The sequence below is a fragment of the Ruditapes philippinarum genome, unplaced genomic scaffold (assembly GCF_026571515.1).
Source record: "Ruditapes philippinarum isolate M1 unplaced genomic scaffold, ASM2657151v2 ctg1924_1_1_1_1, whole genome shotgun sequence".
NCBI lineage: Eukaryota > Metazoa > Mollusca > Bivalvia > Venerida > Veneridae > Ruditapes > Ruditapes philippinarum.
In genome coordinates this window covers 2,170-15,879 of record NW_026858267.1, presented here as the reverse complement: position 1 = coordinate 15,879, position 13,710 = coordinate 2,170, and the positions used below count along the sequence as shown (strand labels likewise).

Genomic DNA, 13,710 nt, shown 5'->3' with positions numbered 1-13,710 from the left:
AAGAGAATATCTATTTGCTTTGATATTTTTTTCATCTTATATTACTGACTACAGTAGTGACACTGTTGCACTACTGTCATGTCACATTACATTTACAAGTCTTGTTTGTATTCAATGGGATTACTTTCCTTACCAGGTGGGCATCAGTGAAAGCATATTTTATTTTGAAAATTTGATGTCTGGCCCCTCTCTAATGGACAGTGCATAGGATAAGTATAATTATGCAAAAATGATTTACAAAATATTCGGAATAATGTACATAAAGACTTAATCTGAATAGAACATAACCTGTGCGTAGGAATGATTTGGTAAGGTATCTGTAATGTATGCTTTTTTTGCACTGAGATCGCAGCAACATTTGTACTTGTTAAGAGTGTATTCAACTCGCGGGATATCAGAACTTATGCCAAAAAGATGTGAACTTATACGATTTCAAGTTGGAAATTTCTTGCATTTCCTTTTATCCATGAAAATAGCTGTTCCTGTGATTGTCAATGTGACCGTCGAAGATTCTGGACTCAACGGATTATTTGTCGTATGCGTCTAAATATAGGCCTATGTAAATATTCATGACATTTAGTTATTTATTGCTTCGTATTTTAAATTTTAAAAAATAACAGATACAAGTTACTGGATATAGCTCAGAGTTTAATTAGCATTGCTCTGTAAGTCTGAGAAATTCTGGGACGAATTTCAATATAGTATGTCACGTTTCAGAACTGTTCACTATTTATTGGAGAAGATGTATAAGCGGCTGTAAAGCCGCGGAACGGTATTCCGAGGGTCCCGGGTTCTAGTCTCAGTCGGGCTGCACATTTTTCGCACCCTTTGACAATATATCGATTGATAGATATCATCATTTGCTTTTAGAATGAAAGAACAATAACTTTTCATGTACAATTATAACTAACAAGGTAAGGATAGTTGAGTACTTATTACTCTTGGTTCAATTTTTTACAGTTAGATTTAGTGAAATTTTCAAATGATTATAGTATTTGTTCGTGGTGATAAAATGAATAACATAGGCTTGTGGGCAACAGTGAACATATTATCCTGGGAAAAATACTGTTACTTTACTGTTACCCACAAGCTATATAATACTACTATAAAGAACGTGTTAAACCAAAAGGTTATCTTTATAAAGTTGTAATGTATATGTTAAGCAAATTCTGAAGTAATTTAAGGTTGCAAATCGTGCAACACTACAGAATTAAAAATATCTTATTGTACATGATAAATTTACAAAATTTAACATAATATTTTGTGTCATTATTCGTTATTATATATCTCAGGTTAAAGTGACTATGCGATTAACATGGGGTTTTGCTCATGCAACATGTTCCGATACAGCAATATCATCTGGTGCATGGATGGGTGATTCAGCTTCTATTTCATGCTCTGGCTGCACATCAAGTTATTTAGGGGCCTATCGAATCCGTTGTCAGGATTTTATGACAGGTTCATGGAGCTCTGGTGAAAACAGTTTCACTTTAAACACAACAACAACCAAACAATTTACATTCTGGTAACAATTTAAAAATTCTTTGTTTATTCTTGTGCTTTACTTAATTTTAATACGAAATGAACAATTTTAGATTTCATGTTAAATGCAATTATACAAAAACGCATTTAATGCTAGATTTAAACTTAACTCAAAATGTGAATTGACAATACTTACTTTCTATATTGTATTTGCCGATTTAAATAATTTATTACGTGTTGAATTATCTTTACTAGTTTATTTACAGTATAACTGTATATTTCAGCGGTTTTCGACATTTAATTTATTGTATTTCATACATACAGGTTTTCCAGCGGTACTTGGTTTGCTTTACAATCAGGTGGAGGGTTTTGGAATTTAAACTCCACAGTTGACCTTGCAACACGACAGGATACAGGGGGAATAAACTCGTCACCTACAGTTAACATGCCATCTGTAATATACTGGCAAACAGGATGTTCTTATACATATACTTTACCAGGTAAATGCTTGTCCAACAGCTTTTTATTTTATTGTTCTTATATACAGTTACTCTCATAAAATTACATTGATCCCTTACTTGTCGACTTTCTGAAATAGACTTATTCAGCTTAAAATTTAAACAGTAATTACCATACTTTGCCGCTGAAACTTATGATTAAGTCAGTCAATGTTTGATGTGCCGAATACACATGTTTGCCATTACTTATTTATTCGTACATATGTTAATATTTGACAGTAATAGGAAATGTACTTATGTACATGATTTGGGTTATTTACTTGAAAAAATATTCAGTCACCCTTTGGATATGTTGCCTGCTTTTTAGACCTGTCTTTGAAAGATTGCCAGGGGCACTTATAACCCTACACTTACATTTTTCGGTATTAATTGGTTATTTGTGGACGGATTTTGTTTAAATTTTGACCATACAGTATTCAACATCTCATACGTACTATAAAGAATTTTATTAACAATTCATTGATAATAAAACAGAAAAATTAACAAATCAATTAGGCTATTGTAAAATGAAAAATCTCATATACAGGCTGTAATCATGATAACCACCGAATTAATATATCTGATATTTCTAAATTAAATAATTGACCATCACGATGATTAAATGTTTGAACTGTGTAACGTACGTTGACAGAAGCTTGCACTTTCCCGTACTGCCCATGAACAGGCTTAATCAAACCAAGCGTACAACATTTTTATTTTTGAAGTTTTTTACCTTCTATAGGAATTCCTTTTCTCTCTTTCGCATTACCTCTGACCCTCTTTTAAAATGCCATTTCATTTAGTTTTGCCTATCGTTTAGGGCACATGCATTCTTTAACTTGGCGACCATACGTCCCTTTCATGGGATGTACAGACGTGTCACATTGAAGGTTCTTGAAAAAAAACTGCCGTATTAGAACACATCTGCGGATGTTTCCAAATTCAAAATATTACTATTCATGCTAAATTATCAATTCTATTTAAGCATGTGCTAAACAGCAGAGACGGTTGTTTGCGCTTTACAATACCGTCCATGAACAGGTTCAATCAAACCAAACTTTTTCAGATTTGTCGTTCTATAATTTTTTTAGGGATTCCTCTATTTTTCCCTGAACTAAAACAAAAAATATACTTTCTTTAAAGCTAAAAAAATCGTTGGAATCATTGTTTTAGTATAAGATTAGGGGCATGCCCGAAATAACGATTCTGCTACCTTTATAGTTAATGACGTAGATGGTGACGTCATACGATGCAGATGGGCAAACGGATCCACTGAATGTGCAGATGTTTGTCAGGCTTTTTCAGAAGCTTCCTTAAATGAGGTATTGTATTGTCTAATATGATTGGTACAGGTTAAATTGTTGTAATGAAGACATGGACCATAGCAAATACATCCATAGTTTGTTGGTCGCTTTTTAGTTGTATGTTTGTTATACATAGATAAGGTCAAATTAAAAATAATAATACTAAACTATGGTAATATTTGCAAGCACACATTTTTGTGATACATTTGTAGTTGAAATTTATTTGAGTAATGTAGAAGGAGCCATCAAATGCAATATTTCAAGTAGATTTTTCAATAATAAGTAGATCTACTTGGATAAAATAATAATTTGGCAAATAAATCTCGTGGATTCAATAAAAAAATACACAGTTTTAAATCGACGTTAAATTATAAATTAATGTCTGCCTATTTGCAGCCATTGTTTAAACATCATAATTATTTCACCTTTGAACGATTCTTTACCTTTTGTATAAAGTCTTGATTTATATCTGACGTAACTAATTCTGAGAAAAGGATAATCCCACCAAATGCAAATTTTCATTCAGGAATGTCCTTAACACACCTGCCTCCTCAAAGATTATTATTACATGTCCTTTAATCTTTGCTAGACGCATAAATATCGAGTTAAGTACAAATAATCTTTAGAATTTAAGAAACAAAAAGTAACAATCATCAAACAAAACTACGTTTACAATGTCTGAAATTGACGCCAGGGTTGTGGTTCCTAAAATTTGTCTTAATACCAATTAAATGCGTCTAAGACATCAGTTGATAATTACTTATGGTCTCGCCTTTCTTGTAGTTTTTGTAAAGTGTTGCATTAACATGGCACCAACACAGAAGAGACCATATGACAACTTTCCAGCTTTACAAAAGGAAGAAAACATCAGTCACGAACAAGCACATGAACAGTCCGTAAGGTAGCTGGAATGCTTCCTCACATAAAGAATCCGAAATCCCAGACGGTATTCAAACCCATATCTGAGTAGGGAAAGTTGTTTGAATTCACCGACTTTAACCACTTGGTCACGGACGGCCCTCTTTATGTTAAAATGTGAAATCTAATTTACTAATACTCGGATGAAGACCTTTAACATATTATCAACCAACTATGTAAAAATAGAGAAAGGACATGACGTACACATTACAAGGTGTTCCATTGTTTAAAAACAGATTCATATGTTATATTTCCAGGCGACATGTACTATATCATACACAGCAGGTACCGCCACAGGGTTTTACGCTGTAGCCATACAAGTTGAAGATTTTATTACCACAACTTCAACAACACCTCTAAGTAGCATACCTCTTCAATTCATGATAAACATTTATTCAGGGAGCGGTTGTTCAGATGCACCGCAATTTATAGACCCAACACCTACTGTCAACACAAAGCTCGTTACTGACATCGGCAATCAGTACAGCTTTACAATCAAAGTACAGGGACCGCACGCGTAAGTTCATTTCTTTTAAAATTGTTTTTAAAATGTTATTATTTTAAAATAGATTCTTCGTTAGGATGAGGGAAGGGAAGGCATTCCATAAGTATCTCTTGATATCAGAGGGTCTATTTCAGTAAAACTTGATTAACGAATTAACGCTTTGCTAATTTTATACCCCGCACAAGTTGTAAGGGGGTATACTGGAATCAACTTGTCCGTCCGGCCGTCCGGACGTCTGCCCGTCCGTCGGGTTTTCCTTGGCCGCCCAATAACTTAAGATTCCTTCGACCAACAGTCTTCATATTTGGTATTTAGATTGGTCATGATTTGTAGATGATCCCTATTGATTTTGAGGTCACCAGGTCAAAGGTCAAGGTCACAGGGGCTTGACTTAAAAAGGCTTGTCCGCCCCATATTTTTAGATTCCTTTAATCCACAGTTTTCATATTTTGCATGGAGGTTGGTCATGACCATAAGATAACCTCGTTATTAATAATGATGTCACCAGGTCAAAGGTCAAGGTCACAGGGACCTTGACTTAAAAAAGCTTGTCCACCCAATAACTTAAGATTCCTTTCACCCACAGTCTTTATATTTGACATGGAAGTTGGCCATGACCATAACATGACCCCTATTGATTTTGAGGTCACAGAGGCCTTGACTTATAAAAGCTTATCTGCTTAATTGCTTAGGAATGTTTTGGTCAACAATCTTTATATTTGGTATTGAGGTTGTTTGTGACTAATAGATGACCCCTTTTTATTTTTATGTGACTGTGTCAAAGGTCAAGGTCTCAGAGATTTTTACTTTAATAAGCTTGTCTGCTCAAATGCTTAAGAATGCCTGTCCGCAGTGTATTGATTTTGACATTTTCACATTGGAAGCATGTAGAATTCATAACTAAGCAATGCACTGGCTTAGAAACCTCAGATTTGGCAGAGGGGTTGTCCTTGAGCTTTAAATGGCCACTGTTCATTGTGACAAAGTTGTATGCGGGGGTATTTACGTCATGACAGTGGTAGTTCTAGTTAAAAGTGAGAGATACCATAGATGTTTGAACGTTTTTTTTGCGATGTTGTTTTGCAACACCGAATAATTGATAATAATTTTTTCCATTCAAAGATTTCTAAGACTCGTTATATTATCAGAGATAGGAATTTCGCAGTCATCAACAACATTTTTGGTGTCCACTGTATACGTCATGACGGTAACTGCTACATGGACATCTACCATCGCTGACGCTGATTTGGATCACAGAGTTTGTTATTATGCAAGGGATACAATAGGGTATCAATTCATTGTCTATAAACTGCAAATATTTACTTTCCATTTAATATAAGCATGCATTGGCATGACAAAACAAGCTTTAATAACAAAAAATAATATTTTCGAAAATTGCCCCTTGTTTGCAATTCAATTTAAGCTTTCACTTGATATTAATTTACATGTACTGTTTTCAACGGTCTATTTTACCACGAAAAAAACCCCATAGAAATATATTTAGATGTAACTGTCGTTTTAAATTTAGATTTAAACATTTTTTTTTTCAGAGTTACTAGCGAATCAAGATGCATTATTTTACATGCTACAGGTAAACGTAAATTTATAAAATTAAAGAAGTTTTGATGCACTTTGAAAATGAATTTCTTCGTTGAATGTAACATTGAATGATTAATGTGTTATTTAAGGAATAATATATCCGAAACTGTGATTTTATTGAACGATAAAATCAATGTTTGGAGTTCGGATGCGAGGAATTAGATATAATGATGCGCATCCGAACGACAAACAGTGGTTTTATCAAGCAATAAAATCACCGATTTGGATATATTATTTCGATTCTAACACGACAATAACAAATAAATACTACCCTACCTCATATTAAGCTAAATTGCCCCTGATTTGGTTACGTCACATGTATATACATGTATAATGACTATGGTCACATGTCTAAAAATAGAATATCAAACTGATTTTATTGCATATTCTTACACCCCCATTGAACATAGAAGAACCGAAAGTGTGTGTTATTATGCTATAAAATCACAGTTTGACGTTCTTTTTTTAGACATGTGACATAATCATTATACACGTGACGTAACCACTAAAAATGCGACGCGCTGAAAATAAGTACGGAATCAAATCAGGCGCAATTTAGATGTGTATCAGGTACTGCAGCATTTGTTTGTTGATGTCGTGTTAGTATCGAAATAATACATCCAAATCGGTGATTTTATTGCCCTCGTGATATAATTCCTCGCATCCGAACTCCAAACAGTGATGTTATTGAGCGATAAAATCACTGTTTGGGATATATAATTTCTTAAATAACACACACTTTCGGTTCTTCTATGTTCAATGGGGAAAAATGCGGGTCGTGTTAGAATACACTTTATTTTTTTTCTGTAATACATACCATGGCAGTAATATGTGATGAAGCACTAACAAAGTCGATTCAATATGTTATACATATTTAATATGGATTGGTCTACAATAAGCTTGTTTTAAAATATTATACCTACTTTCAAGATACAAATAAATGTGTGAGTGATCCATGCCAGAACAACGGGACCTGCAACAATATTCTCAAAAGTTATACATGTTCTTGTCAACCGGGATATGAAGGTGTAAACTGTGAACTCGGTAAGAAAGTATCGCATATATTTATCTCTTATGGAACTTGTAACAACTATGTAAACTTTATAATTGTAATTGGCAGTCAGAATATGAAGGAATTAAATGTGAAATCTGTAGAACGTATGGAAACGAAATATTTTCGAAAATTAGTAAAACATAACTTACATTTTTTGTCACTTATAATATAAATGTTTATAGATATGATTAAATTCCATTTGAAACATTTACTATTATCATATATTAAATGCTTCTTCTTAATACTTATGAAACTATGAAATAAGCCATATCTTTTACAACCTTCTCTACAATATTAATTGTATTCATTTAAAAAATATCAATGAATGTGACATCAGTTAATATAAAAACGGCGTTACGAATAAACGCTATGTTAAGTTGAATTGCTGTTCATGCAAACCGAGCTTGTATTACTAAATGAGTGAAATACATTTTTAAATTTTTGAAACGAGCGAACTTGTATTATTTTGATCATTAAAGAAATAAGTGAAAGCCTTTAACTGTGGAATGTAAAATATAACAAATTTTATTCATTTTAGATGAATTGATTTAATTTAAGCATATATGTTTATTGCTTTGTTATTTTATGCATAAAACAAAGTGTAGACTTTTGTACACCCTTTAAGATATCAACGAATGTGACAGTAAACCGTGTGAAAAATATTGGAACCCCTAACAATTTCGTTACATTTTGGAATCATAGCGCAATAATTATATTAAAAGTTGTCAGACCATTCAATGTTAAATAATTATTTTAAATAATTGTTTTCTGCGAGTGCTTTATAATTTTGAGCACATACATTATCCATTATACACGTTACTTATACCAATGGGGATATAAATTGTCAGATGTAAAATGTAAAAAGTAAATATTTTGTTAAAGAAACTTTAATGTCATGCACAAGTCTTCAGTAAAACCATTTGAGCGTTTGCGACCAGCATGGATCCAGACCAGCCTGCGCATCCGCGCAGTCTGATCAGGATCCATGCTGTTCACTATCAGTAGTTGGTAAGCGAACAGCATGGATCGTGATCAGACTGCGCGGATGCGCAGGCTGGTCTGGATCCATGCTGGTCGCAAACGCACTATGTTGGTTTTGTCGTGAATGTTTGTCTTAATAAAATTCTGGTCAAATTCGAATATGAGTCATCTAAGGTCAAAAGCTAGGTCACAGGAGCTAAAAATAGAAAAATCTTGTTAACATTCTAGTGGCGGCAGTTTTGATAAAAAAAATCCTTCCTGGAAATTAATGGTTAGGGTTAATAATTTCCAGGTCAAATTCAAATATGGGTCATCTCCGGTCAAAACCTAGGATCCAGGAAATTTGTCAGAAAGGTTGTTTTGTACAAGTTCTAGGTCAAGTACGAATATGGGTTATCTCGGGTAAAAAAAACTAGGTCACAGGAGCTAAAACTGCAACATCTTGTTAACACTCTAGGGGCTACTGTTTCAGTCCAAATAGCCTGGAAAATGGTCAGATTGTTTTTTTTTAATTATTTTAGATCAAGTTCGATATGGGTCATCTCCGGTCAAAAACTAGGTCACAGGAGCTAGTTTTGATCCCAATATCCTGGAAATTGGTCATGAGGATTGTTTTGATAATGTCTAGGTCAAGTTCGAATATGAGTCATCTCGGGTCAAAATCGAGGTCACAAATTTTAGAAATAGAAAAACTTTCTTAACACTCTAGGGGCTACCGTTTCAGTCAAAATATCCTGGAAATTTCATTTAAATATTATTGAGATTGGTCATAAAGATTGTTTTGATGATTTCTAAGTCAAGTTAGAAAATTGGTTATCTCAGATCAAAATCTCGGTCACACAGCCCAAATATGGAAAAAACTGTCAATACTGTAGGGGCTACTTTTTCAATCCAAATATCCTGGAAATTGGCCAGAAAGATTGTTTTGATGATTTCTAGGTCAAGTTTAAATATGAGTCATCTGGGGTCAAAAACTAGGTCACATAGCCCAAATAAAATTGGATTGAGGCTTCATAGTCAGCTGAGCGAAAAAAGGACCATCATAGTTTTTTTTTTAAATGCTGATGTGATGATTATATCACATAAACTATTTTTATACCTTAATAGATAACAATGAATTGTAGAATAGCATAAAAGGTTATAAAAGTGCAATTAAAACAAGAACGTGCCCTCCGACATTTTTTAATGATTTTATGGTGTTAGTCCATTTTCTTCTTAACACTTCATCCTTGGGAAAAAGGAAGAAACCCTTCCTCCCTGAATCACTTCTGTTCAGGCATCCAAATGCCACACGATGCACCATGACTCCGTAAATTTAATTTACTACTGTAAACTTATAATAGATACTTTTCAGAAAGAAAACGTAAAATCCTTTAATTAAATTTTCTCTCAAAACAAAAACTTCATAAACACGGTAAATTACACAATACACAGTGCTATCACTTCGATATTTTGAAGTACTCGCGGGAAATGTTTATACACAAATGGCTGACATGTAGGTCAACACGGATGCTAAGGGATATTCCTACGTCATCAGCAAAAATGGCGACGGAAATTACCGATCTCGTTACGGAAAATACGACACACTAAATCACGTTTTTTGTTTATAAGGACATCTTTAAACACTTTTTTATCATGTTTATTGTAATGTACGTATCAAAATCTATAAAAAACAACTGAACATGCCAATTTTATGCGACTCTCCTTTAACACAAATGCCCTCAGAAACTACTCCGTAAAGGACGGAAAATTGCCAAAAAAATGTACACACAGTTATACAACTTGAAAGAGTCATGGCCTTTTGAAATTGTGAAAGTCATTGCTATGACTTGTGATGAAGTTGAAAATTACTTTTCTTTACCAAATACTAGTACCATTACATGTAAATGCAAGACTTTACCTTGAACCCAGCATCCCCAAACTCTTTCCGAACATAAAAGTACACCTTAAGTATGTTCCTTTTAAAGATGAGACATTGGTAAAAGCAATACAAAGGTTGTAAAAAGTGTAAAAAAATCAATTGTCATTACAAGTGACATTGACTTTGTGACTCCCGGTACTGGACCATCCGAAGTACGTTTTAGATATAGATGAGTGTGCACTCGACCTTGACGACTGTGAGCAAAGAGCCTCAACTTTAAGGGCCTTTATAATTGTTTTTGTCATTTTGGTTATCACCTCAACGATGACAGAAAGACGTGCAAAGAAGGTCAATCCTCTATTATTTCTTCTGTGCTTTTGTTCTTATACTTTCCAAGGACAATGCACACAATAATACATGTATATCTTTTAGTTTAAACATATTTTATTTCTCAGAATATATATATAGATGTTATAATTTACAATATACAGAGAGCAATTCAAATATTCTTAAAAAACAGGATTAGAATGAAAACAACATGTCTTATGAAATTCTTCTCCTATATCTTTTGCCTTGATAAAAGTAGAATTAACTGTCAAAACGACACTTGAAAATGAAAGGATATATAAAAATCCAAGTTTGATTAATTGAACATTAATTCTATTTTTTATAGAAATGTTGTTTACGGCTTACTGTTTACTCAGTGATTTTTATTCATTTTATATCATTGTATATATATATATATATATATATATATATATATATATATATATATATATATATATATATATATATATATATATATATATATATATATATATATATATATATATATATATTGTAGTACTCCTGCGCATCGGTCGAATGTTCAACTGTCGCTCACTTTCTTACGCTATTACTAATTCAAAGTTAAATACAAATTTATGCAATTACTATTTCCAAATGATGACTATCCATATTAAACAAAATACTCGTGTACTATTTTCTTTTTGTTAAATTGCAGTGAGTCAATAAAAGATCAATCGTATAAATGAAATAAGAAACAGTCTGCTATTTTTCTATTGTTATCTGTTTGTAGATATCGATGAATGTGCTGCCAAGTCCAATCTTTGTGAACACACGTGTTTGAATGTGGACGGATCATATGAATGCCTGTGTAACATTGGATATAGAACAAGATCAACAAATAATAGTCTTTGCAATGGTAGTAATTTTATAAATAGAAGGCTTGAAAAAATTGATTCGAAACATAGCCATAAATGTTGTTTTCATATGTATTTCATTTAGACTTAAATGCGACATTTAAGAATGAACTTTTTTTTTAACCAGTATAAAATAATACGGTTGGATGCTATGTTTAGTAGTGCGGAGGTGGTTGGATATGACATGGAATTCATCTTTAGTTCTTACAAATGCATGATCAAATTCCAGTAAAGCAATATGCATTTTACTCGCTATGTATGTTTGCTTTGTAACTATTTACATAAGTTAAAATAAACAACTAAAACATGGACGGGCATAACACATTTATGTACACTTATTAGTTACCCCTTTTCATTTTAGATATCAACGAATGTGACGAATCGATTCATAATTGTAGTCAGCTCTGTGAAAATGTGAACGGTGGTTTCCAGTGTAGCTGTTTTACAGGTTTTACCTTTAACAATGTCACATGGAACTGTGACAAAGGTGTGCTCCATGCCATTCATTGCTTTAAAAGTATATTTTCTCAAAATTAAAATGATATCTTTAACTCTAATACCAATTTAATAAAGTTTTTTTTTTAAAATACTGTATCATTTATTTCGATGCTGTACTAAAATATTTTGTAAAATAAAGTCAAAAGAACGTAAAGATAATTCAATCAAAGCTCATTTTAATGTATATTTGCTATCAAAATAGATGTCAAAACAACATGTACAGAAACAAAAATCATCAACTGTAGTCACACCGCTGGTTGTACTGTAGATGAAATCTCTTTAAATGAGACATGTTTTTGCGAAAATGGGTTTGAACTTTCTACTGATGGCACTGCATGTATAGGTAAACATTTTAATATGTTGAAATAAGTATGATGTATTATGACGTATTGTTTTTATTTTAAAAAATCTTGTACAAATGTATACAAAGAAATCGAAAAATTATTTCTATAATTGAACCGTTGCCCTAGTTTTGGGAACGGTAGCTTTACAATTTAGTAAAGAGTTTAAAGAGGCAAAAAAAAATATTTAAGATACACTCAGTCAGTATTTATTGAAAATGTGATATGAATGTATATTGTTTGTTTTCACTTAGATATTGATGAATGTGAACGTAATATATGTCCTCAAAGATGCGTAAATACTTTTGGAGGATTTAAATGTTTGTGCTATTCCGGTTTTAAACTTCAAGAAGATTTGAGTTGTAAAGGTTAATATTACTTTTACTATTTGTTTTAAAAAGGTATTCATCTATCATTTAATGCCTTTCCTCGTTGATCTTGTTTGTCATATTTTATCACTTTTATGATAACAGAAAAGTAAACTGTATGCACTTGACAGTACCGTCGAGTACGGTAGTATGCAGTACGGTAGTATGCACTTGACAGAACAGTCCATGAATAGGCTCAAAAAAACCGAACCTGCAACATTTTAAATTTTGTCGTTTTGGACTTTCTTTAGGGATTCGTATTTACTTTATTTTATTTTGCCATGTTTAAATATTTAAGATATTAATAGAATAAATGAAAGAGAGAATAACTTACTTCTGGAAATTAATATTTGGTATCAAAATCAATATATGTGTTTTATATCTATTTCTTCTGTTAGAAATGTATTATTTGAGTTTTATGAATTTATTTTATCAAAATATTTGTATTTTAACAGAGTGTGAATTTCCCTTTTGGGGCGATGGCTGTTTAAATGAATGTAAATGTTCAGAAAGAGGAGCTACAGACTGTAACCCTGTGCGTGGGTGCATATGTAAAGATGGTTGGCATGGCGACAAGTGCGATGCGATATAAATGAATGTGAATATAACTTGTTGACCCTTGTCAAGACGTTAAAAAAGAATGTATAAATGAACCTGGGTCTTACATCTGCAGATGTAAAGACGGATATTCAGAAAATGACGGCCAATGTCAAGGTAAACTGATTTTGTTATCGTATGACCATTTTACGACTGGACAATCCTTCGAAAAGGGTAGTTGTTTTTCTTCATTACCATCATATTATAGTACCATTTTGATTTGCTGGTAATGCATGTCAGAAAATCATGGTTAAACTACTAAATCAACTACCAAATTGTTTGGTATGGGGAAGCTTCTATTCTTGTTTGCTTTTGGGGGAATGGAGGGGGTGTCAGATTCATGTAAAGTTTTAAACAGTACCGAATTAATGTCAACAGATAGGCATTTTGTAATTTTGTACCCGACAACAATCATTATTAAGTATATAAACAATGTATTGTTTACTAATATGTCTGTAATTTTACTAAATTTAGGAGGACTTTTACTCAATATATATGAATAA

At 32.5% G+C, this 13,710-nt stretch overlaps 1 protein-coding gene across 1 annotated transcript; it reads left to right on the top strand.

Moving 5' to 3' along the window:
- Nucleotides 1–466: 466 nt before the first annotated feature.
- On the top strand, nt 467–13,193 carry LOC132752618 (protein jagged-1-like; the record flags this gene model as incomplete). The annotated part of the gene is made up of 13 exons (XM_060742961.1): nt 467–535; nt 1,293–1,525; nt 1,807–1,982; nt 3,201–3,301; nt 4,459–4,718; nt 5,829–5,993; nt 6,257–6,297; nt 7,236–7,349; nt 11,280–11,405; nt 11,765–11,890; nt 12,104–12,244; nt 12,497–12,610; nt 13,066–13,193. Coding segments are annotated over exons 1-13 (1,794 nt in total), but the record flags the coding sequence as incomplete, so codon positions are not given.
- Between the last annotated feature and the right edge of the window lie 517 nt (nt 13,194–13,710).